This window comes from Canis aureus, chromosome 26, assembly GCF_053574225.1.
Source record: "Canis aureus isolate CA01 chromosome 26, VMU_Caureus_v.1.0, whole genome shotgun sequence".
NCBI classification, from domain to species: domain Eukaryota; kingdom Metazoa; phylum Chordata; class Mammalia; order Carnivora; family Canidae; genus Canis; species Canis aureus.
Genome location: NC_135636.1, coordinates 31955890 through 31982179, shown reverse-complemented (window position 1 = coordinate 31982179; position 26290 = coordinate 31955890). Strand labels below are relative to the sequence as shown.

The 26290-nt window shown below is 57.3% G+C and overlaps 1 protein-coding gene across 1 annotated transcript in view; it reads right to left on the bottom strand.

Annotated features, from left to right (window-relative positions):
• VSTM2L (V-set and transmembrane domain containing 2 like) overlaps positions 1 to 22928 on the bottom strand; it is a 36857-nt gene extending 13929 nt beyond the window's left edge. Inside the window, exon 1 of the mRNA XM_077873124.1 lies at positions 22732 to 22928. Within this exon, the coding sequence (XP_077729250.1) occupies positions 22732 to 22852 (121 nt within the window). The 5' untranslated portion in view covers positions 22853 to 22928. The remainder of the gene's footprint in view (positions 1 to 22731) is intronic.
• Between the last annotated feature and the right edge of the window lie 3362 nt (positions 22929 to 26290).

Below are 26290 nucleotides of genomic sequence, written 5' to 3'. Positions count from 1 at the left end.
TGTTTAATAAGAACGGCTGTTTGAATTACTGAACGTGTGCCCGGTGAGGTGCCAGGTGCCTCCATCTGCAGTGGATCTGAAAGCTGGGACTGTCCTTATTCCCACTGGGCGGGAGGCAAAACCAGGCCCCTGGAGGGAGCCATCCTCGCTCATGCCCGCCTTTGCCTTCCAGGGTCCAGGCCCCAAACTGTAGAGCCGTCCTTGACCACCCTGTCACCCTCCCTTATAGCCCAGATTCAGTCTGCGGGGAACCCTGTGGATGCTGCCTCCAGAAGTCTCCAGAATCCCAGCCCCTGCACCGCGCCCCTGCACTGGGCCAGCCGCCACCATCTCCCACCCACAACAGCACAGTGGCCCCTTCACTGGCCTCCCCGTGGCCACCCGTCCTCCCCAACAATATATTTGCAACTTGTCAGCCAGAGTTATCTTGGCAAGACACAAACCAATCCTGACTCCTTTCCTCAAAACTCTCCTGTGGCGTCTTCTCACTGAGGACAAAAGCCAAAGCCTTTCCCATGACAGAGAAGGCCTCTCATGTTTGGGCCTGTCCCCTCGGGTGCCCGCTTCTGCTTTTCCCCCTGCGTATTCTGTTCCCACCATCATGGCCTCCTTGGTGTTCTCTGAACATTCCAGTTGAGATCCTACCTCAGGACCTTTGCACTTGGTATTCCCTCTGCCTGGAACAGTCTCCTCCCGCCCCCCAGATTCTCAGATAGCTCCCAACCTCCTCTGCTTCAGGACTCTGCTCAGATGTCACCTCCTCAAGGAGGCATACCTTCACCAGCTCATTTAAATTGCATCTCTCACCCCAAACCCAGTGCTTCAAATCACTATTCTCTTCCAATACATTATTGGCGCCATCGACAGACTTTCTGCAATGAGGAAAATGTTCTCTATCTGAGCTAATCCAGAAACTACCAGCCACGTGTGTCTCCTGAGCACTTGAAATGTGGCTTGTGTGAATGAGGAACTGAATTTTAAATTTTATTTCATTTTCACTCATTTAAATTTAAACATAAATAGCCACTTGTAGGTAATGGCCACTGTACTGAGCAGCACAGAGAATACACTTCTTGTCTGTTGATTGTCTGCTCTCCAGGAGGCAGGGACTGTGCCTGTGCCTGTCTTACCCGTTGGTGTATCCCCAGCTCCTAGGGCAGCACCTGGCACCTAGTAGGTGCTCAGTAAATACTTTTTGAGTGAACGAATGAACAGATATGACTGGGCAGTGGTGAAGCAGGGTCCAGAGCTGAGAGGTCCCCACCCTGGGAGTCCTGGGCCAGCCCTCCTCACCTTCCCTGGTGCCAGCCTGCCAGCTCCCGCAGGACTGCAGTGGGCCACGAGGCCCTGAGCCACCAGGACGGAGCTGAGAGGTGATCACGGTGGGCGCTTGGCCCCGTGTCTGAGACAGCTGGATTCTGCCTTGATCCGGACCCAGTGGCCCTTGCAAAGAGGGAAGGAGGAGAGTTGGATCTAAAGCGGCCAGCAGTGGGACCTGGCTGTCTAAGAGACGGTGAGAGGGACAAAGCTGTGACCTCCTCCAGGTGCCACTGCTGAGCCACAGGAATCAGAAAGGGCCCCCTTGCACCTGGGAGAGGGCCCCTAGGATCACAGACTAGGAAGGACGGAGCTGGCCCCTGAACCCAGGCCTGTGAGACTCTGCCACGGCGCTTCTCCTCCACCTAGAGATGCTTGAGTGGAGGAAGGATGTCAGGCCAACGGGAGAATGAGAAACAGCATGTGGGGGTCTCGTGGGTGGCAGGAAGGGCAGAGATGGGCTCTCTCCGAGTGGGGACACCATCAGGGGAGGGGCCGGGCCTCCATCCACCCTGGCTCAGCCTCCCCTGCCCATGGACACCCCCAAACTGAAAACCCAATCTTGGACCCTGGCTCTTTTTACTGATACAGAAAGCAAGGCTCAGAGAGAGTGGCCTGGGGTTACACAGCAGCCAGAGGACACCAAGGTCAGGCCCCAGGCCCCTAGTCCTTGGCCAGGCCCTCTGACCCTAAACACACTTGGGGGAGCAGCCCTCCCCTGATCCCAGTAGTGGTCTTCTAGAGGGCGCTGTCCAACAGAAACAGAACATAAGCCGGGGGTGTGAGGCACACATGGAATTTGCAATTTTCTAGTAGCCACATTTAAAAAGTTAAAAAAAATTTTTTTAAACAGATAAAATTAATTTTAATCATGAATTTTATTTAACCCAAGATATCAAAAAAATTATTTCAACATGTAAGAGCAATTATTAATGAGATATTTTACATTCACTTTTGTGCTAAGTTTTAAAAATCCAGCATGTATTTTACACGATTACAGCACATCTCAATTTAGACCAGCCACATTCCCGGTGCTCAGCTGTCACATGTGGGGGATGTCCTGGCAGGTGTATCTCCTCTCTTCCTCTCCTCTCCTGCTCACGTGTCCCCATTGCTCAAAGGAGGCAGCCAAGGCCCAGTGCCGCGCAGTGGCCCTTCCAAGGCCACACAGCAGAGCCTGGATTTGAACCCAGGCCTGTCTGACTCCCAAGGCCATGTTCTTCCCAGAGTATTTAAACTCCTTCTGGAGCACCTGGGTGGCTCAGTGGTTGAGCGTCTCTCTTTGGCTCAGGGTGTGATTCTGGGGTCCTGGGATCAAATCCCACATTGGCTCCCTGCAGGGAATCTGCTTCTCCCCCTGCCTATGTCTCTGCCTCTCTCTGTGTCTCTCATGAATAAATAAATATCTTAAATAAATAAACTCTTTCTGGCTGTAGCGGTCTTTCTTAAAAAGGAACAGTCTAAGACGGCCAACATCTTGCAGGGTCCTCTGGGGCAGGCTGGGGAGCGCAAAGGCTTGGGCAAGCACAGAGGAGGCATTTCACCCAGCCCGAGGCAATCAGGGGAGACTTCTCAAAGGAAGTGTTATGCTCCCTGCCCACCCCCAGCCCCAGGTGGGGAGATGGTCTGGAGCCAAAAGTGGGGAAGAATTTTGGGTAGGAGGATGGGTAGAAATCTGGCTGCAAGAACTCATGGAATCAGGTGAGTCATCTGTGGTTACAGCCACCCCCATGGTGGACTCTGCTCCCAGGGTCTCTCTGACCCCCTCAGACCCTGCCAAGATCTGCCCAGGTTAAGGTGGGCAGGATCCTAGGCCCCCCAGGATCCTGTTGTCTCCAACCTCAGTAGTGATGGGGGCAACGTGTCTGCAAGACAAGTGAGGAAACGAAGTTCTGGGCATTTGAGGCCATAACCTGTGTCTCTCTGTTCACGGGCAGCATCATGAAGGTCTGTCCTCGGCCCTGTCCCTAGAGGAGCCCCTGGCAGAGACACAGCGTAGGCAGGTGAGCACCGGTGCACAGACTGGAACCAGGGACGGAGGACTGAGCCTGCTTCTGCCAATGGGCTTGCTTTGTGGCCTGGGGAGCATCTCTCCCCTTCTCTGTACAATGGGGGTCAGTCCCGACGGTCTGAGAACCCCACCAGCTCAGACAATCTGAGGGAGAAAGTGATGCGCATCCCAAGAGCAGTGTCCTTCCTGGGCACTGGGAAGGGGAGGGGTCACTGCCACTCGGGGAAGGAGGAGCGTGTCAGCAGGGCTCAGAGATGGGTGCATCCTGACAGGCAGAGGCCGGGGAAGGGCACGTGCGAGCCAAGACAAGGAGGAGGGAAAGCCAGAGAGCTCTGCCGTTTTTTAAAAAGAATCCATACCATTTATGAAGCATCTACTACATGCCTAGCACTATGCAGGCACTGTCTCTAATACTTCCTAATCCGCTCACCCACATTTGACGAGGAAAATGAGGCTCAAAAAGGAGGCAGGACTCGCCCAAGGTCACACAGAGCTGGATTCTGAACCTCGGTCTGACCAGCAGTTGTGACCAAGACCCGGAGCTCTCTCAGCCTTCATCAGGATTTGGTCTGAATTACCAGGAAAAGTTCAGCCACCTGGCTCCACAGCTCTGCATCCCACTTGCACACCTCCAGAGACGGGGAGCTCAGTTCCTCACACCTCCACTACAAGCAGGTACCTCTAATGGGCAGGAGCTCCCTGTCCCGGCTCTGTGAGAGAGGATACGACATCAACACCAGAAACTGGGAGGTGGTTTACCTAAGTTTAATGATGATGATGGTGCAGTAATAACGTCTAAGAAACAGAGAGTAGCTGCTTTGTGCCAGGCACTGTGCGGAGCTCTTCGTGGGCATTTGCTCCCACCATGATGCTGTGGGGGAACGGTGATCATTATCACCCCATTGTTCAGGTGGGGAAGCTGAGGCCCAGAGAGGCTAAGGACTTGCCCAAGGCCGCAGAGGAAGCCATTACATTTGAACCCAGTTCCAGAGCACTTGAGAGTGGAGCCCATAGCTTCTCGACCTGCTCCTGCAGCCCCTTTTCCTATCGCCTCCTCCATGTGCCTCCTTCCAGCCACCCGGACACCCCCCCCCCCATCTCCAGTTAGCATCCCTGTGGAGTTTGGGACATGAAATCCATCTCTCCTCTTTGACTTCCTCCTGTCCTGAGCCCCCTTCCCTGCTCAGGTAACTCCACACAGCCGGTCTCCAGGGAAGCTGGTATAATTATAGATTTTTGAGAAGGATGCGATTGCATTCTCCTGCCCCAGGGCCGAGGGCTGGGCTCACTGGGAAGACAACTAAAACCGGTGTCCACAAATTAGGATTCTGCAGGAGAAGGAGAGGGGGCTTGATTGAATGCAACCTCTTCTTCTTTTCTGTTTTTAATTAGGGGCACAATGTAGTCATTAACCCCAAGCGCTGTTATCGGGCACGGTCTGCAGGAAACAGCTCTGGGGCCCTGGCCCGAGTCAGTGGGTTTGGCTTCTGGTAAAGGCAGAGAATGACCTGGAAGATCTTGTCTGCCCTCCAAGACTAGGGCCTGGCCTCCTTCCCAACCTTCCAGGCCCTGATTCAATACAACACCTAGGGCTTTGCCTTCAGGCCTGGGTTCGAATCCTGTTTCTTCTACTCCCCAGCTGTGTGACCTGGGCAAGGCGCTTGACCTCTCTGAACCTCAGTTCTCTATATGAAAAAAAGGTAAGAAAGAGAGGGCGTTGGGGAAGACGCAACACATGCCCGGTGCCTGGCACATAGTAGGTGCTCGATGACTATCACTCCCTTCTCTCATATTTGAGCTCAAAATCCTGTCATCTCCAGGAAGAGTTTATTTTTATTTTTTTTTTAAAGATTTTATTTATTTATTCATGAGACACACACACACACACACACACACACACACACAGAGGCAGAGACACAGGCAGAGGGAGAAGCAGGCTCCACGCAGGGGGCCCGACTGGGACTCGATCCTGGGTCTCCAGGATCATGCCCTGGGCTGAAGGCAGGCGCCAAACCGCTGAGCCACCCGGGGATCCCCCCCAGGAAGATTTTAAATATGCTTCTTGCAGCTTCATCAGATCATGCAGCGGGTGCAAGGTCTGTAGTTCCCACACCCGGGCCCGTGTAACCTCCTGTCCATCAGTCCTGCACCTCCACTCCTTCCTCACTGGCTCCCGACAGACCTCTGCCCCCAGCAGCCAGTGACACAGAGACAGACCTCAGGGGGCTTGTCCACCAGAGGCAGCTTCGGCCCAGCCCCCGGCTCCCTCCCCCACTGAGGTCTCCATCCCAGATCCTCTGATCCAGCCCCATCTCCTCTCTCCCTCTGCACAGCCTTCCTTGCCCTTCTAATCTTCAAATCTCTGGTTTAAGGCTGCCTCCTCCAGGAAGCCCGCAGGGACTGGACCGCAGGCCACCCATCAGTCTCTGCCAGAGTGAGAGCACCACCCCTTGAGGACCAGTAGAAGGATCAACTCCTTGTCAGGGGAACCAAGGCAGAACTGGAGCTAGAGGGAGGCAAGGGGTGTGTGTGTATTGGGCAGGGGGGTGAGCAGAGCAGAGAGAACCAGTGTGGCCCCGCTGGCACCTTGGTCCTCACTCAGCCCAGCTCTGGCTTGGTCCTACTGTCATGGCCTGCTCCAAATCCTCCAGTGATGAATGGATACACAAAATGTGGTCTCTCCACACTACGGAATAGTCTTCGGCCTTAAAAGGAGGGCGGTTCTGACCCAGCTCCAGCAAGGATGAACCTGCGGGACATGATGCTGAGTGAAATAAGCCGGGAGCAAAAGGACAAGTACCTGAGGATCCCGCCTCCACCGGGCCCCGGGGCAGCCAGACTCAGAGACGGAAGGCGCAGGGGTGGCTGCCTGGGGCTGGGGAGCCAGGACGGGGGCAGCGTCCAGAGCTTCAGCTGGGCAGGATGCCCAAGCTCTGGAGATGGATGGTGGCGGTGGCTGCACAGCGACCCGAACGGATTGGATGCCACTGAACTGGACACTTCAAAACGGTTCCAATGGTAAATGTGACGTTGTAGATATTTTAGCACAATTTTTTAAAAAAGCCTCCGGTGGCTCCCCCGGCCCGCAGCAGCGGCTTGCCCACCTCCGAGGTCTCCCCGCCGTGTGCCCCGAGCGCGGCCCAGCCCCCACCGCCTTGGCTCCGGTCCCGCCTGAGCCTTCCCTCTCCCGTCCGGCCCCCTCGTCCCCCTCGTCTGTCCCCCTCTTCTCCACCTGCTGCTCTTTCCTCACCGCTTACACTCACAGGTTCTCTCTTGTCTCACGTACTGTCCCCCTCCCAGCCTGACTGTAAGGCCCCCAAAGGCCGGAGGCGGGAGTCTCTTTGGTTTACTGCTCCATCCTGGCAGCTGGAACCACACCGGGCACACCGGGCACACGGTGGGTGCTGGATGAACGCTGCTGCTGTGACACCTGACATATACGGTGGCTCTGGCGGAGGGCAAAGGACCCCATTCTCCCGGCTCCGGGCCACCGGGGGGCTCCAGGAAACCCTCACGCTCAGGGTGCCTGATGGGGCAGCGTCAGGCTCTCGGGCTGGGCATCCAGAGTCTGCAGCTCTGGCTCTGCTGGACCCCAACTGTGGCCCCTCCTGCTGTTCCTGGACACTTACATGTGCCCTCCCCCCTCGCTGGGGCACAGTTCCTGGAGTCCCAGCTCGCAGGTGGCCCTGGGCCTGGAGATGCCTCCCCTGCCCCGGCCAGGGTGGAAGCCCTCCAGGGTGGAAGGCCCCTGATGGTCTCTGAGCACTGTTGTCGCCCCACTGGAACATGTTATAATGACCCACCTAAGGTGTCTGTCTCCCCCAGCCTGGGAGCTCCCCCAGCACAGGACCCCCGCACTGCCCAGCATGTGCTGAATGAGTGAATGAATGCATGAATGCATGAAGGGAGAAAGGTCAGACAACTACCCAGAGGACCTCAGTTCTCAAAACTGTAAGAAAGAAAAAAAACAAACAAAAAAAGGAGACAGAATCATTCATTTATTGGGTACCTACTATGTGCCAGAATGGAGTTTCTGGGGGAACTGTGCCCACTAGAGCAGGGCTAGGGACAGACAAATTGACAATATGGACACAGGCATCCTGAGTCCAGCCCCAGCAGGCCGGGCCCTCCTCACCCTCCCTCCTCCTGGCCCTCATGACCACTGGCCGCCCGAGCCCAGCCTGGCCCACAGGCGCCCCGCCACACTGACAGGCAAGCCAGAGGCTCCCCGAGAGGGCCCATAAAGTTGTCATATGAAATGTGACCGAGAATGAAATGGGGCAATAAACAAAGGCCGGCAGTGCCAGGAAGGGCTGTGGCTGCTCGCAGGCAGCTCTCTGCACCCCTGAGGCCCATAGGCCAGCATCAGCAACTCTAGGGGATCACCTTTCTTTTTTTCTTTCTTTCTTTTTAAAGATTTTTTATTTATTCATGAGAGACAGAGAGAGAGAGAGAGAGAGAGAGAGAGAATGAGGCCGAGACACAGGCAGAAGGAGATGCAAACTCCCCGCTGAGCAGGGAGCCCCATGCAGGACTCGATCCCAGGACCCTGAGATCATGACCTGAGCCAAAAGCAGACGCTTAACCGGCTGAGCCACCCAGGTGCCTCTGGGATCAGCTTTCCCACCAGAGGCCCACAAGGCGCCACAGAGCAGATGTGTCTGAGCCCGCATAATCCTCAGAGCAACCCTGCAGGTCAGGGTCATTGGCGCTTTACTACAGGTGGGAAAATGGATCTCACAGCAGGTTGGGGACAGGAGTGGGGACTGGGACCCAGGCCTTTGAGAAGCTGGGATTCAGACTCAGGCCTTGGGACCCCAGAGGGCCAAGTCCTCCCCTGTCCTCTCCTGATGCCAATGCTGCAGTGATAAAGGCAGGAAGTAAGGGGGGGTACACCTAAGGGCCCCTATATCTCCCCCTGTCCCCCCCATCCATACTTTAGCCTTTTCCAGCGACTTGAGAAACAAAGCTCAGAGAAGAACCTGGGGGCCACCGAGGGCAGTCCCCTGCCCTGGGACTGAAGGAGGCAAGCCCCTCCAGGCACTGTGCACGGGACCCTACTTCATCCTCCCAAGGACTAGAGGAGGCGGTCCTCCTTATCGCCAGCCGCATCTCGGAGGGAAGTAGCATGGTCCAGAGAGGGAGCGTCAGTGCCTGCGGTCACCCAGCATGAAGGGACAAGGCCAGCTGCCAGCCCTAAGGCTGACTGAAGAATTTCCCAAGCAGAATCTGAGTCCTCCCTCAGCATCCCTGCCCTGCAGCAAAACAGGCCTGACTCCTTGGGCGTCATTTCCAGAAAGCCCGCTCTGTGCCCAGCTCGGCTGGGTGCCAGGGCTGTGAGGGTGTGTGGCATGGGGTCAGGAAGGCCCGCGGCCACCCTAACTCTCAGCTGAGAGGCAGAGGAGGGGAAAGGCTGCAGAGGGAGTGTCTGACGAAGCCCTGGCTCATCCGTGAATCTCACCTTGCTCCTGAAATCAGGAGATGTAAAACGTCCATAAGAGGAAAATCCAGATAAAAACATGAAACGGCTCCCAGGGACTCAGAAGCCTGGCCTCGTAGAAGGAGCCCGGCAGGCAAGAGCCAGAGCCCTCTCCTCCCTGGGGACGGGTGCAGAGTGTCTGCTCTGGGGTGGGCAGGGCTCAGGGGAGGGTTCTTGGTTTCCCCCTGGGCGGCCCCTGGGCCCTGGCCCGCTGTGTGAATCGATGACGGTTGTTTGATCTCGGAGTGGACACGTTTTTCTCTTCTTAAGTGCAAGAAGGCCATTTGTACGACAGCTCAGGGAATTGCAGTGTGCCTTAGTGGGAAGAGGGTGGCCTGGGCACGCAGAAGGAGCTCAGGTCCTCCCCACAGAAGGAATGAAGGAGATCAACCTTCATGACCCCACCGTGCTGGGCTTCCCAGGATGCTCCGGCCAGGCCCTGGCCCTCCAGGGGCCCAGAGTCCACAGGAAGGGCAGACACGCAGATCAGTGACTACCGTATGGACAATGGCGGGGACTGAGCCTGCACTGCCATGTACAGTTGTTCAGGGTGTGCACTGTTCACTCAGCCATGAATCATGGTCCCCTCTTCTCCTTCCCCAGAGACATCCAGAAGCTCGGGCTGGAGGTGTGAGTGTTAGGGAAGATGAACGCAGGCCCACGGCTGCCTGGACTCAGGGATGGCTTCTAGGAGGTGGGTCCTGCTTGGACTCGAGAGCTGGTCAGAGTTGGCAGAGTTAGGAGGAGCTCCGAACAGGAGAGGACATGCCCGAGACAGTCTCATGAGTCCAACGTTTTGGGGACCGTCTGCACCATTTCTGCAGGATCCCCCAAGCACCTGCGCTGTTATTTACTTAATATTTATTTTCAAAGCACCTTTCCCTTTTTACTTAAATAAATTCAGCTTAAAAGGAGACTTTTATTGCCGCCATAAACGGAAAATCAGCATCCCTTGCCATAAATAGAGGGGAACTGTAAAAATAGACACGAGGAGAGCCACACCGCTCTGTAAATTCCGGCGGGCCCGGCGGCCTGCTGGAGGCTGCGGGCCTCAGAGTCCGTCCTCCCGCAGGAGCAGGGAGCTGCGAGAGTCGCGCATTAAATTCAGAGCAGCGCCAGGCAGAGGCTCTTCTCGGGCAGGAGGACTTGGGGTGCGGGGCCCCCCGAGGGGCGGACGGGTGGGCAGCCACCTCCACCGCAGTCCCGGCCTGGCTTCCCCTTCAGCCCCCGGGCCCCCCTCCCAGCCGTGGCCTGCAGGGGCCCGGGGACGGGAGCCGCCCTGCCACGCACCTGTCACACCCTCCGGCTGACCCCGCGGCTGCCGGTGTGGCCCAGCGGCAGGCTCCCTGCGTGCTGCACGCGCGGGCACAGCTCACACCCACTCAGGCCCCGCTCGCAGAAGGGGTGAACAAAGAAACGAAGGGTGGGTGCCCTCCTGGCCTCCGCTGCTCCAACCGGGGAAGCGGCCTCCTGAGGCACCGGCTTCCCTCCCCCCAAATGAGGAAAGAACATTATTTTTGTATTACAACAAACATGAATATATTATGGACTAGAATACAGAATACATGCATTTTGAATGACATAGGAGAACATCAAAGCGATGTTGCCCCTGGTGGGGAGCTGTTCAGGCCGCCGCGGCGTGGGGCCGACCCCCCAGTCCAGCGCCCTCGGCCTGATCCGGGCAGAGGCCTCCTCTGTCTCCATGGCCCCAGGCTCCGCAGACCTTGCTCTGCTCACGGGGGTGGGGGGGGGCGGGGGGGGGGAGCTGCTGTGTCAGCTGAAGGGGGGATGGACCAGGAGGAAGCAGAGGGGCTCGGGGTGGCAGTGAAGCCTGGGATTTACAGCGACGCCTGGCCGTGCAAGCTGCAGCTCTGCCTGCAATTGCTGTGTGGCTTCGTGAAAGCTGCTTCACGTCTCTGAGCGTCAGTTCCCACACGTGTCGTTGCTTCCTGGCTTATTTTGAATATTAAATGAACTAACGCAGATGAACAGTCTGTTTCCGTGTGCGGGACACAGTAGAGCCTCCACGCCTGCCGTTCCCTGGTGGCAGCCACTCACTGCTGAGTTTTACACACACACACACACACACACACACACACACGGACACTTGCCAAGGTGGGGTCCCTGCCCGGCCCCACCGACTGGGAAGAAGGGCTGCCCTAACCAATAAAAATTCAAATAGCTGGGACGCCTGGGTGGTTCAGCGGTTTGGCACCACCTTCGGCCCAGGGCGTGGTCCTGGAGACCCAGGATCGAGTCCCACGTCGGGCTCCCTGCATGGAGCCTGCTCCTCCCTCTGCCTGTGTCTCTGCCTCTCTCTCTCTCTGTGTCTCTCATGAATGAATGAACAAAATCTTAAAAAAAATTTCAAATAGCTAATATTTTGAGCACTCACTGTGGGCTAAGCACCTAATGATGTGGTGCCTCAGTTTGCTCATCTGTAAAATGGGGGTGATGGTAATAGCTACCTCATAAGGCCGTTGTAAGGATCAAATGTGTTGACATTTATAAAGAGGACTGCCTGGCACAGAGGATGTGCTATAGAGATGTTTCCTGTGTACTTAGTTTGTAACTGAAGTAAAATTCATATAACAAAATGAACCATTTTAAAATGAACAAGCCGGGACACCTGGGAGGCTCAGTGGTTGAGTGTCTGCCTTTAGCTCAGGTCGTGATCCCGGGGTCCTGGGATCGAGTCCTACATCAGACTCCCCGAGGGGAGCCTGCTTCTCCCTCTGCCTGTGTCTCTGCCTCTCTCTCTGTGTCTCTCATGAATAAATAAATAAAATCTTTATAAAAAAATAAAATGAACAGGCTGGTGGCCCTAAGTGCACTCACAAGGTTGTGCCACCACCACCTCCATCTAGTCCCCAAACATGTTTTTCCCCTCAAAGGGAAACCCTGCACCCATTAAGCAGTTATGCTCCGTTCTCCCAATCCCTGGCAACCACTAATCTGTGCTTTTTCAGTCTCTGGATTTGCTATTCTGGATACTTCCCACAAATAGAGTAATATGGGGTCTTTGGGGACTGGCTTTTTTCACTTAGCATCATGTTTTTGAGGTTCATCCACACTGCTGCATATATCAGATTTCATTTTTATGGAGACGCTTCCTTAATAAGATAAAGTCTCCCACCAGATCCCCCAAACAACCCAGGGAGTAGCCACTCTCACTCTCTTCTTCTTGGGGATGAAGAAACTGAGGCACAGAGAGAGTGAGGACTTGCCCAGCCCCCCGCCCGGCAGCCCTGCCACAGCTGGGCGGGCGGCTGGGGGCAGGGTGCCTCCCACGGCCACCAGCACATATTGAGGGAGACAGCAGTGGAATTACAAATCTAGGGAGATTTAAGGAGAGTGAAAATATTCTGGCACTTGCAGGATTGTGGGAGTCAAGCAGGTTTCCCCAGTGGAATTCCTGCCTCCTCTTCCCACACATCTGGGCCACAAGGAGTGAAAGGTTTGGGAGGTGGGGAGGCAAGTGGGGGAATGTGCAGGGAACCACGGACAGGGCAGGAACCAGGATGGGGGAGCTGGGACGGGAGAAGGCAAACAGGCGTCCTGATGTTCGTGCGGACGGCCGTTCTTTTCCTCCTCGTCTCTACAGCCTGCAAAGCCAGTTGCACAGATGGCTAGCCGGGCTCAGAGAGCTCGAGGGAGGTCAGGAGTTGAGCCTGAGAGTCTGACCCCAAAGCCCAGGGAGGCACCATCCTTGCTGCCTGCTGGAAGTGGAGAGGGGGTGAATGGGGGAAGCAGAGCGAGGCCTCATCATCCGCACGGAGGAGCAGCTGCCTCGGAGCCCAGAAAGGAGCATTCCCAGGTTCACCGAGAAGGAGAAAGACAAGGGAGAGTTGTGGGGGAGGTGCCAAGGGGGGCAGCGAGAAGACCAGAGCAGAAGGGGAGACGGCACCTGAAAGCCGGGTGCAGACACCAACAGGAAGGGAGAAACTGAGGCAGACTCTGGCAGCCGTGCCGTCTCTCCGGGACCTGGTGTGGGTCGAACGCAGCCCCACTGGGGACCTAGTGCCTGCCCTGCCCCTCCCACGCCTGCCCAACCGCGTTTGGGAAATCCAGCAGCGCAGCAGTAACTGTATGAGCTCTGGAGTCAGGCTGACCCAGCTGTGAACCCCAACCGTAACCTCCTTGTGGCGGGCAACTCGCCAAGCCTCAGTGTCCTCATCTGTAAAATGGGCATTGTGGGGACTCAACAGGATCACACATGCCTGTAAGTGTCCAGCACCTAGTGGCCTCCGTGGACCATTATTAGGCTGGTGATGATCCGGCTGCTTTTCACGCTGCCTCTCCCAGGACGGCTTGCTCCAACGCCCCTTTCCCCAAGGCTCCCACCTCCTTTTTTCCTCACCCAGAAGACCGACTGGCCTGGCCTTCTGAAACACAAGGCCTATTCTGGAACCAGACAATCTCCAGCTGAAGGGGTTCTGCCCCCACCCCAGGGCCTTTGCACTTACTGTTCCTGCTGCCCAGGAGGGGATTTAAGGGAAAACAGCAGAGCCGGGATGGGGCTCAGGACTCCCAGTGCCTAACTGGAGTTCAAAGACCACTGCTGGGTGGTGGACATAGGGAGACCAGCTGGTGAGTCTCAGGGCCCCGGCCCCAGAGGCCTTCCATCAGCTGTCAGCCAGCCTGCCCTCCCCCTCCCTCTCCTCTGCCTGCCAGGAGACCATTAGTGCCGGGTTGTTTTGAGCGCAATTTCCACTACCATGCACTCTGGCCGCCGGGCCTCCATTAGGGACCCTTTCCTGGGGCCAATGACAGGCGGCAAACAGCTCCCCGGTGAGCCAGCCCTAATTGCAGCTGCCTCTGAGGCCGGAAATAATTTTTTTAAAGCCTCACAAAGCAAAACAGACACCCTGCCGTCTGCTCTTACCTTCTCTGCCTGGACCAGGCCCCAACCTGAGGACTGTGGGAAAGGGGGCTTCAGTCAAGAACCACAACCCCAAGTTGGCTAGTGAGGCTCAGAGGGGGCCCGGATTTAAGCCCAAGAGTGTTGACCCCAAAGCCCAGGCAGGCACCATCCCCTACGACCTTATCACGCCAGGCTGAGGGGACCTAAAGTCTGGGTTCTGCTCCCTGGCTGGGAATGAGGTGTGGGCCTCCAGCCTCCCACTGTGCCTGTTTCCTCCTCTGCAAGAGGGCGTGCTGGTGGGCGCCTGGGGTGCCCACTGGGGTGACCGTGGCCAGGTTCTGACAGGTGCTGGGCCCCCGTGAGGAGGCCGAGAGGCACGAAGGAGGGAGACAGGGTGGGAGAGGTAGGGACAGAGCCTCCTGCCAGGCAGACGAAATCGCTGATTTCCTGAGGAGAGAGCCTGGTGTGTGCAAGCATTAGAAAGGAAGCCGGTGTAGGTACACACACGTGCACACACATGCACACACTCATGCACGCACACAAGCCCAGTTCCCACCTCCCGCCCAGCCCACGTTTCTGTCACCCCCTGCACACGGCGACAGCCTCGGCATCCTATGAGCTTGCACACTCAGCCCTAGTTCAGGAAGCAGCCTCTCCCTCTCCGGCAGCCACTCCAGCCTCCAAGTCCCTTTGGAGCCCCCTCAGTCACGTGGCAGGTCCCACCCGCACGCCAGCCACACCCCGTGCCTTCCCCATCCCTCCGGAGGCAGGTGGCGGGGGCAACACCAAGCTCCGCTGCCTGCCTTGGCCCATACGTGCGCACAAGTCCCAGGCAGTGAGGGGAGGCTCCTGCGGCCTCCGGAGTCCCCTCGCAGCCCTGGCAGGCCCCGGATACCAGGGGCCCGCTTCCCCCAGGAAGTCTTCCTGACTGCACCAGGACACAGCCAGCACTCTCATGGGGAACCTTCAGAGACCCCCTCAGGCTAGTTCGCCTGTCTGAGCCACTTGCAGGGCTCTCCTCCCTGGTCTGCTCCCCCCCTGTCCCCCAGGCTCACCCCCGAAAGACATAAGCCCAGAGCTTGCTGAGGAAGGAGAGGGAAGCTTGTTCCAGAAACCCCCACCCCCACGCTCCCACCCCTCTGGGTCAGGTGGGAGGGCCGCTGGGGAAGGGGAGGGTCCCTGGCCCATTCCCCACTCTGCTGAGTACTTGCCCTGCATCCCGGGCCAGGCCTGGCTCCTCCCTGGGCCTCAGTGTCCTCCCCAGTGAAACGTAGGCTGCTTCCCCTGGCACCACAGGTGAGCTCTGGGGACCTCAGCAAACCCGCTGGAACCAACCCAAACAATGTGGCATTTTTCTGAGGAAATGATCCAGTTTTCATCAGATGCTCCGGAGGATTGTGACCTCCAAGAAAATTAGGAAGCACGAGTCTAGACAAGCTCCGGTGCCCCTTGTAGCTCCAACACTTGGGCATTCATTCATCCACTTCATTCATTCACCTGACCTCTCCCGAGTGCCGGCTTTGCGTGGGTGTCAGGATGACACAGAGAATATACAAAGAATATACGCCTGTGTAATCCCGAGATGTCACCTGGAGAGAGGAATGTGTGCGTGCATGTGTGCGTGCGTGCGTGCATGTGTGTGCGTGTGAAGATGGAGAGGGAGAGGTGGGGCGACGAGAAGAGAGAGGGAGATGGATGCAGCAGACACAGGGAGAGGGACAAGGAACGATGGAGAGTTTGAAAGATGGAGAGTGCGCTCAACCCGGAGAGAGGGGGATCGGAGAGAGGGGCAGACAGGGCGCTGGCCACAGCTGGGCACTGCCAGCCCCCTAATTGATAGCTCCGAGCAAGCACCCCCACCCCCAGCTCCAGCTCTAACCTTCCAGATGCTCCCGGAGCCGCCAGGCCTCGTGTCCCAAGGGCACCAGCTTGGAGGGGCCGGGGAGGCGGGTCCACAGGCCCGGGCTACGGCGCAGAGGGCGCAGCCGGGCCCCTAGGCCGGGGCGCTACGTGGCCACCTGGCTCCTTCCTGCCCACCGCTCCTCCACCGCACATGAGCAAACACCCAAACACACGCACTCCACACACACTCAGGCAAAACCACCAGCCCCCCGCAGAACACGGGGCAGGCGCACCCAGGGCCCCAGGCGAACCCCTCAAGGTCCCGCCACCCCCACTGACCACAGTGCTGGGCTCTCGGCCCGCGATCGTTCGGCCGGACCCCAGGCCTCCCCAGCATTTTGGCCTCCTGGATCCCGAGAGAATCCGATGAAGCCAGGGTGCCGCTCCGGAACAAAGCACCGGTCCACACGCCCACCGGGCTTGGCAGCAGGGGCGGGACAGATGAGCGGCGAAGAACGCCAGCCCTGCAGCCGCACGAGCTGGGCTCAAGCCTGGCCTTGCCATTTGCCAGCTGTGCGGCCTCAGACAAGCCTCCGTGTCCTGGGCTGTAAAATGGGAGCATCCTCCTCATGGGGTATGTGAGGCTAAAAGGAGGAGGTGAAGGAAGTAACAGGCGCAGAGAAAATACTCGATGATTGCTGCCTGGTGTCTTGATTCCCAGCCCCTGGAAGGCCACTAAGTGCCATGGGCTCCATCCTCACCTGCTGCCTGGAAGGCAAAGGAAAGGGCTTGGCGGCTGGGAGTCTGGGGGTGGGGGTGCAGGTGGAAAGATTCTAGAGGCTCAGGGCCTATGTGAACTCGCCATCGTCGGGGGTTGCTGAGGCCGAGAGAAGGGCAAGGACCTGCCAAGCGACCGGCACCAAGGCTCAGGATCTACTTCTCCCTCCGCAACTGTGGCACTTTAACTCGGAGCTGAAGTGAAGGGACAAAGGAGCCACTGCCCCACCTCTCCACACAGGACACAGCAGAGGCCCTCACTCCCGCCCTGTCCCCGGTGGGTGGGGAGCCCGGGTGTGACAGATCGTTATTAACCACCCACGGTGTGCTGACTTCTCTGCCCACTTCACCGGCCTGTGCTCCTTGGGGAAATAGAGCAGGGATTCCCTCCATGACACCCCCACCTAATAAATGGTCGGCTCCAGCTTGCATCTCTTATGTGACAGGGAGCTCACTACTTGGTGTCCCCCCTGCCCTGGGAGCGCCTTTTCCAGGCTGAACATCATCTCCGCTTCTTCACTCTTATCACAATTTATACTTATATATTTTTTATGGGTTTAGTTGTCTGAGCAAGAACCTTATCTGTCTTCTTCACTAATATGTCCCCAGTGGCTAAAAGAGCCTGGTACATGGCAGGTGCTCAACCGATATTTGTTGAATGAATGAAGGAATAAATGAATGGTCGCTTCTAATAGCTGACAGCAGCCTCTGCTAGGCCAGCAGTTCCCGATGAGAGTACAGAGTCCGGGGGGCAGGGGGCAGCGCGTGCGCCAGCAGCCCCCACGTCCAGTCATTCCTACACACAGACCTGCCTCTGTACCACGCTCACTGTTCTGCCCTTAATGTTTTCCTATAAACTAACTCACTATTTTTTAATATCCCCGTTAGTCTCATCCTAAGCAATCATATCTGTGAAATCACAGTCTTGATGTGCTGGTTTTATTTTTCCAATCCACATTAAAATAAATGCATAACTATTAACACATAAGAGGTTTGTCTAGGTTCTGCCTAAACCCATCTCTCAGTAGGACCCAATCCTGCTGAGGGTCCCGGGGGTTCTTGGAGAGGGGGTTTCAACTGGGTGTGATGGAGTGGAGTCCCAAAGATCCCTCTGGCGACTTCCAGGAAGGGGAGGGGGCCTGCCCTTGACGAGGGTGACCTGGAGGAGTCGCAGCCCCTCTGCCTCCCCAGCCCCACCTGCCTTCTCCACAGCAACAGGTGCCAGAGGGACCTCAAGGCCTCCAGGTAGCAGAGGGGAAGATTTCTTCCCCCAGGGAGATCACAGCCCCTTTTTCTCATAGAAGAGTCTCACCTCACCAGGGTCAGGGAGAGGGGTGCACACACCCTGGCACCCCGTTACCCTCAGGGCTGTAGCATCTCATACGCACTCCAAGGGTCCTGGGTCTGCCCACTGCATAATCAGCCTTGGCCACCCGGGGATGTCCTTGTACTGGTCCGTGAGGATGAGGGAGGGGATCCAACCTTGTGATCGTTCTACTAAACACACGGCTCCCCTATGAAATTAAAATTACGTGGATGTTTCAAACTGCATTAACTTGGAATACACAAAAGTTTTAGCATTCAGACCTCAGATTTCTCCCTCCTCCTCCTCTCTGGGACTCAACAGCATTGTGAGCCTGGGCTCTGGAGTCACGGTCCTGGGTTCAAATCCAGACTCTGACACTTGCTAGGTGAGCGACCCTGGGCAAGCCTTCTAACCTCACTGAGACTCCGCTCCCTCATGAATACACTGCGCCAGGGAAGTCCCCTCCTTTGAGGGCTCTCGTGGGGGTCAAATGAGACAACACCATTTAAGGCCCCGGCATGATGCTCAGTAAACATTTGCTTCTGTACATTTCTCACCTTATTTGCACAGAGTTGGATAAGGTGACCCCAAAAGCCAAGTGGTGACCTCCCAGGCCATTCGGGCAAATGCACCCTTGCCCATGGCCTTGGTCCTGTCCTCCATCTCCTGTCCAGGGGGCTGACCACCCTCCCTCACCCCTGCCCCTGCCCCCTTGTTTGTCATGAGGAGACTTCCCCCCAACACCCCTGCTGTCACTGTGTCACCGTGTCACCGTGGAGATGAGCCGAATTCCTGTCCTGCCGGCCGCCCACGGCTCCCGCTGCTTCGGGAAAAGGCCGCCGGAGCCGCTGATAGGCAAGGTGTCAAAACCAATTGGTGTGAAGGACTCGGGGAAAACCGCTTGTGAGGGCCAATTCCCCACAGGAGGCCGGGAACCCTCAGCCCAAGGCCGAGTGTTTACAGGCGTAATTGATAGAATAATCACCAACACCCGAGACAATGCGAACACATTTTTAACATCATAACCTTCGGAAGACAGCACTCAATTTTCTCCATCTCCCAGCCACCAAACTAGCTGGCTTACTGGTGGCGAGATACCCACAGTTCGGTAAGGAATGAGAGGATGCCAGAGTGGGTTTTCAGTGCGCAGGCCGTTTGCCAAACGGCCGGTGGCCCCCGCCCATCCCTCAGCACCCCGCTGCTCCCTCCTGGCAACAGAGAACCTCAGGACAGTGAATCACTCAATGGACAAAGCGCTGGGCCAAGCCAGGATCCGTGTCTGCATTGGGGTGTATTAATAATTGAAGGTGCTGGTCTAGGTGTGTGTGTGCGTGTGTGTGTGTGTGTGTGTGTGTGTGTCTGGGCGGGAGTGGAAGGACGGATGTTTGCTGCAGTGTAAGGCTTCCTGGGGCTCCTCTGAGGGTCCGTATGCCTACTCCAGCTTGGCCCTCTCCCTCTCTTGCAAAACCGAACCAACCCAGCAGCCCCTGGCACCAGACAATGTGCCGTCCCTACACGTGTCATCAGGCCAGGGTGAGTGTCTAAGGCAGTGGCTCCCCAACTCCAGGCTGCCCTGGAATCATCTGGAGAGTTTCTTAAAATGAAGATTCCAGGGTCTCATCAACAATCATTTTGGCCAATGGGCCTGGGGGTGGGGGGGTTGGACCCTGGGATCTGCATTTTAACACACTCTCTGGTGATTCCAAGGCAGGAGGTCTGCAAAGATCCTGCCCTCCAGACCCCTGCCTGGCCAAGATCTGGAAAAAGGACTGGAGAAGGAGTCCAGCCCAGCTATCTTCTCTTTCCAACTGGCATGCGGCCTCAGCAAGATCCCGTCCATCACTTTCCTAAGCTGCTGGTTCTTCCTGGTGGCACCCACTGCATTACCAGTTCTCTGGGGAGCTGGAAGGGAGCACTGAGATAGGGCTCTGCAGAAGGAGGAAGTCCTGTCACGTGACTCGCCAAACCTGGCCAAACCTGCTGGGAGGTCGTCCTGGAGGAGGCAGGCATAGCTCTCCAGCTCTCAGCGCAGACTCAGTGACCTTGGGCAAGTCGCTGGGCCTCTCTGAACCTCACCATCCTCATATGACCAATGCCAGCTTTGTGTGAATAACGTCAGTCTCCGTGAGTTAACACTGGCAAGGGGTTCGGCAGCACGTAGCCCACAGTAGGCAGTTCACAATGCCAGCTCCCCCACCTGCCTCCCCCACCTCTGCTGGGCTCAGGGCAATGCGCTAACCCTTTCTGATGAGGAATAATCAAAACAGTGGCCATTAACTGAGTACCTACTGGGGACAAACACGGACCATCACGATTGGGATTGGGACCAGCCTCCCAATCCCTTAGGCCTCCCTAAAAAGCATGCACTGTTCACCCCCCATTCATTCTTCATGCCTTTAAAAGGCCCTCTGCAAAGTGGCCCAAGGGGAGGTAGCAGAGAGATGGGAAGCAAGACAGATGTCCTTGCCGACCCAGCTGACCACGGGCTCTTCCTATGACAAGTCCCGGGGGCAAGGCATTAGCCTGGAGGCTGGGCTGGGCTCAGATTGAGCTGGAGAGGTGAGGAGCCCCCAAGTGGTTGGGGTCTATGGGCTCCTCCAGAGGAGCCCCCACTTCCAGCCTCCCATCCCCACCTCCAGACATCGAGACGCCTCCCTAACCCGGCCACATTTCCTGAATCAGCTGAGGACACGCGGAGCCCAGGAATAATGAAACGATCAGGCTCCAATCTGCTAAACAGCAATTTCTGGGCTTTTTCAGCACACACAGCTTTTATCAAATTGGTATTCTCCTCCTGAACACAAATGGCTTATTAGACATGACCCACTTATTCGCCGCGTCTCACTATCATTAATAACAGTTTCTTTTTGTGATTAAGTGAGTGGCTCCAAACCCTTCCTGTGGTCGGGCGCTTGGCCCAGCAGAGGGACAGCCGTGGGGGCTCCCCGGGATCCACCGCTTGGTGACTTTGAACCTGGCAATGTCGGGAGAAGGCAGTCTGACCCCTGCAGAGCAGCTTGGCCTTCTCGTTTCGTGAGGGACGCAAGGAGCCCCAGAGGGCTGACCCACTCGCCCAGAGCTGCCCAGGGGGTCAGGGAGAGAAGCCAGGTTTCCCCACAGTCAGTGCTGAGTCCTCTCCATCTAGCTCCTCCTCTGGGCCTGAGCGGGACCTGGCCGGGGTTCAGAGGCGACATTATAGCCGGCAGGGTAGAGCTGTGCCCCTAGGCAAGCCTGGCACCAGGGGGCAGCCAGAGACTACCACACAAAGGGCAAACCCCAATTCCCTATGAGGGGCCACCTCGGGGCCTCACGACTGACAGAGCAGCACCCAAATCCTTGGGCCCTGATGCTCTAGGGACAGGATGACCATAAACCTCAGAGCCCCAGTCCTCGTATCTCTTGGGACTAGAAACTCAGGAAAACCCTTCCTTGGAAAACCCTCCTCGTATAAGTTCTAACCATGCCAAGGAACTGAGGAGAACGAGGAGGGGAGCGGAAGGAGGAATTCCCAGTTTCCTTTAAACGGGAGGGAATCTGACAGGGAGATGAATATCCTGGAAAGAGCTCTGTCTTTGCCCAACAGACCCTGTGGCCAGTCCCGGCTCAACACTCACTCACTGTGTGACCTTGGGCAAGTCCCTTCACCTCTCTGAGCCTTGGTTTCTCCATCTGTAAGTTGAGGATCAAAATCACCCTTCCCCTGTTTACCAGTGCTCCAGCCAGGTCGGTAGAAATTTGATGAGGGATATGAAGAGTACAGAGATGAAAGAGAGAGCACTTACACCAAACGTGGTGAGGCAGAAGGGCGCAGGGACTCGTGGTTCCCCAAAAGCGGAGACCCCTGAGAAGGGCTTTGGAAGCCTCTACTCCTTCCCCCTTGAACAACCCCACTCGGGCATGAGGCCCCAGCAAAGCCTCCTCTAATTACCCACCCCCTCCCACTTTCCCATTAGAATAAATCACACAGTTCTCCGTTCTTTGTGCAAACCTCCCCCCACCAGCCCCGGGCATACGGTGCCCAGCACCGGTGCTGCAGCCTCCCCCACCAGACTGGGAAGGGATGGATAGAAGAAGGGTCTCCATTTTCATCTATGCTCTGGTCCCCATTCTGGAGCCTGGCTCACGGGGCTAGGGGGAGCCCCCACAGCTCGCAGCCTCAGATGCTACAACTCTGCTGCCAACTTGGGCTCCTCTGGGGCCGAAAGGAGCTTCTGACACTCGGGCAACCAATGTGGGATTGCTTGCTTGCTCCCTGGCTCCCATGGCGGCTGAGTTCATTTCCCACCTCTCAGTTCTCGGCGCCGAGGATGAGGATGGGTGAGTACCCTACGGAAAGATGGCAGGGGCTTTCTGCCCACCCCCAGAGACAGACAAAAGCACCTGGCATCATCCTTCTTCCCCTTCCGTGCCTGTGGCTGGAAGCAGCAATCCCAACTATTCCAATGTCTTTGAGGGGCTCCCACCAAGCCTTCATCACCCACCCTGCAGGGGCAGCTGTGGTCCCAGACTACTGGTTCCCAAGTGGCAGGGTCTTGGGTCCCCCAGGACCTTTCCGGGGGGGTTTCAGGGGCAGGTGAGGAGTGGAACGGGATGAGGGCAGCTGCAGGGTTAAGCCCACAAAAGGGAAAGGCAGATGGGCAGAGGGGAGTGGGCGAGCAAAGTGTGTTCACAAGTGTGTGTGCGTGTGTCTGCAGGCAGAAGGGCAGGCAAGAGTTGTGCAGAGTGTGAGCGCCTGGGTGCCAGCGGGCAGGGTGTGAGCCCACCAACCTCGTGTGTGTGCGCAGCGGGCATGAGTGTGAGTGTGGATGAGTGAGGAGGGGGATCCAACAGGGGAGGGCAGGAGTTGTGAGTGCGGGAACAGCGAGTGTGCCCGCGGCTGTGCGGATCGCGGGGTCCTGGAGTGTGCGGGCGGGAGCGGGGTTGCCCACGGGGCGCCCCTCCTCTGCGGGGGGGGGGGCGGGGGCGGGGGCCGGGGCGGGTCCAGGGGCCCTGCAGGGGGCGCCGCGGGACTCCCTCCCGCCGGGGCCGGCGCGGGTTGCGGCGCGGGTTCCAGCGCGGGCGCCGCCAAGTTGGGAGCGGCGCGGCCCGGGGTGGGGTTCGGTGGGGAAGTCCGCGCGGGCGGCGCCCGAACTCACCGTGGCCGGAGACGTGGTTGTCCCAGGGCGCGTGGCCGGCGGGCCGCGTGGCGCCTCCGAGTTGCAGGAAAAGTGCCAGGTAGTGGAGGGCGCCCAGCGCCACGGCGAGCGGGGCCCCCATGCTGCGCGCTCGGGCCGGGGCGCCGCCGCCTCACATCGGGGCTCGGCCGGCCGCTGCCCCCGCGCCCGCGCCCGCGCTGCCGTGCCCGATGCGGCCCGGCTGCCCTCGCCGCCCCGGCCCAGCGCGGCCCAGCGCGGCCCAGCGCGGCCCAGCGCGGCCCCGGCCCGGCCCGGCTGCGGGAGCAAGCGCACGCCCAGCCGGCCGCCTCCGACTGCGGGACTCTTCCCTTCCGCGGAAGGCCACTCCGCTCGGCGCCGCGGCCGCCGCACCCCTCCCTCCCGCCCGCCCGCCCGAGGAGGCGGCGGCGGAGGGATCTGCCGCTTGATTTATCATCAAAGTTTTGCCCAGGCTGGGATTTTTAAAGCGGTACCCGCAACTTCCCCGCCCGCCAGCGCCCCTGCGGGGGCGAGGCGGGGCGGGGGAGCCCCTCCAGGGACCCGGTCCCCGCGGAGCGTAACGCGGCCGGCTTCAGAAACAGAAATGTCATCCAGCGGGAGGGGGAGAAAGACCAGCCCCCCGCCGCCAGGCCCGGGGGGCTCCGAGGGAGTCCCAACTTTGCCAGCAGGGCGGCGCCGGGGTTGGGGGTCGGCGGAGGAGGGGTGGGGGCGGGGGTGGGGGTGAGGCAGGGCAGCAACCTGGGCCGAGGCCCAGGGGACGCGGTGATGGCCCCGCCGCAGGCTTTAGCTCCCCTGTGATCCTGCCCGGATGTTTATCCCCGTCTGAGCCTCAAAGTTTTCATCTGAGAAATGGGAACAGCAGCCCCCTCCAGGGGTCCTGGTGAGGATTTATGGAGTCGTGTGTTAAAGCGCTTAGCATAACGCCGTCCTCACGGTTGGGAATGAATAGGTATTGCTGCTAGTATCCTCCTCTCTGTGTCTCAGTTTTCCTGTCTGCATAGTGGGAGTGAGGCAGGCCAGTTACCGGGGCTCCTTCCGCCTGAAGATGCTGGGCCCCACGCGGTGGATTGGATCGCCCCCTCCTGGACTGTAACCCTCTCTTCCTCGGACGATGGGCCTAGATGGAATGGATGTTGGAGGGGCGGGCGGGCAACAAAGCCACTCCCATTCCCAAGATCAGGAATCCAAAGAGATTCTCCGCTTCCTTCCCTGACGGTTTTACTGGGGCTGTTGGGACAGACCTTCAGGACGGACGTGAGGGCAGACAGGTGGCCTCATTTAAAAGATGAGGAAGCGCATTAAATCAGAGGCATAGCTTCTCCCAGGTGTCACAACGAGCCTGAGACGAGGTCCCTGATGCCAGGCCAGGGTCCCCTCCCGCTCTCATCCCTTGTCCTTCCTCAGGCCTCGCCCCCGACCCGGTCCTGTCCGCCGCGGGTTCAGCACCGCGGGGGAGGACAGCGTCAGCTCGCCCCCCATCTTTTTGGCCTCGGGGACCTCGCCTGGGCGGGCGCTTAGATTCGAAGATTCAGCACCGTGGACAGATCTTCCGGTTTCCTCTCCCGCCTCGCCGAATGGCAGTGAGCGCTGCAGTCCACTCCCCTCTCCACAGACTACAGATAGATCCAGCATTGTGGACAGAGCCCCAAGTTTGAGAATGAGGTTAGAGCCCGAGGGACAGCTCCCCACCCCATCTTTATTCTGCCCTTGCATCGCCCCCCCCCCTCCAGTGTTATGGCGGGCAGCACACTGGATGGGGCCTATGGCCTCCAGCAGCAATCCAGTTCGTTCAAAACTGTGGACAGACCCCTGAAGCCGCCAATTACGTGTGCTATGTTTCAGCACAACGGAGCTCCCACAGGACGCTACTTTCAGCACCGCGGACAGATCCCCGCCATAGCCCCAACACCTTCCTGCCCACATTCACTGGAGGAAGAGGTTGGTTTTGCCTGATTGACTCACTTCTTTTCACTTCCTTCCCACACAGAGATGGTACTTAGGTTATCCTGGCATGGCCAGGTGTCTTGGACTCTACAAATGCAGTTTCTCATTCATTAACTTGAGCCTCACTCCCAATAGAAATGGGCTCCATAGCCCCCGTTATAAAGATGAAGAAACAGAATCTTTGAGATCACGTAGCAGCACCAAGCCTGAAACCCAGACTCTCAATTCCAGCCTGAGATCTCTCCAGGACAATGTGGTGGTTGAACTGGGTCTCAAACCCAGCCAGGGCTTTTTCTTCTTAGCCCACAGACTGCAGGCAGGGGAGGCACAGGGAAGGAGACAGGGAGGAAGAGATTAGAAGAGGGAAAATGAGAGACTCCACTTGAGGGCTTCCAAGGAAGAAGGTCAGGGTGGGACAGCAGCATACTGCTGCTCTGCCACTAACTCAATGCTTGACCTTCAAAAATCATTTCTCCTCATAGTTCTGGAACAGGGTTAAACACAGTGACCTCTAAGTCTCCTTCAAGGCCAGACCTCCAGAGATTGTCTGACTTTGAAAAGGCGTGTGCTGTGAAGGCTCTGCCCCAAACCTTCCATTGGCCTTTTTTATTACAGAAACCCCAACTTCTCTAGCTTGCACTCAAGGTCCCAGCCTCACCTCCTGCACATGCCCTCTGCCCAAATACCATTTCTACCACGTTCCCTCCCTGAACATGCCTGAACTTCATGATATCCTTTCCCTTTCAGGTGTTCCCCCCTCCTCTTGCGTGCCTTCCCCTTTGTCTAGTTGAGTCCCCCATAGACCAAGGTCCAATCTGAGTCCCCCTGGAAGGTAATGAGTTTCCCAGCCCCCAAGCCTCTGTTGACCCATCACTGTGTGCCCAGCACCGGGCTAAGAACTTACCTTATCCCACTTCATCTTCAGAACAACCAGGCCACATATAGTAGAATAGTATGGTTGTAAGTATGGATACTAGTTTTGAATCCTGCCACTTGCTAGCTGTGTGACCTTAGACAAGTTACTTAGCCTTTCTGTACCTCAACATTCTCATCTGTAAAATAAAGATTATAATATCTCCATCACAAGATGATTGTGAGGGCTAAATGAAAAGCACTACATGGAAAGCCCTCAGAACAGTGCCTGGAACATGGTAAATACATACACATGTTGGCTATTATTATTATCATTATTGCTGTTATTATTTACAGACAAAAACAGATGCTCAGGGAGGTTAGGTATCTTGTCCAATGTCACACAGCAAGGCAGTTTTAGAGCTATTCTGAGGCTAGCTATTCTCTACTCTCTCTTCTATTCTCTAGTTTTCTAGAGCCCATGATCTTAGACAAAATACCTAAGGACATCTAATTCAACCGCCCTCTTTGCAACATAGGAAACTAAGGCCCAGAGAAGGCAAGTGACTCCCTCAGAGTCACACACCCAACCATGACAGAACTAGATCCAGGTCCTCTGTCTCCCCACTCGGGGCTCTCTCACTATACCATACTGTCCCATTTGTGTTTCCTGAAGCACCTAAATTGCAGCTAATAAATCACATTCACATCTATGATCTCATAATTCATGCAACAAACCCTGAGG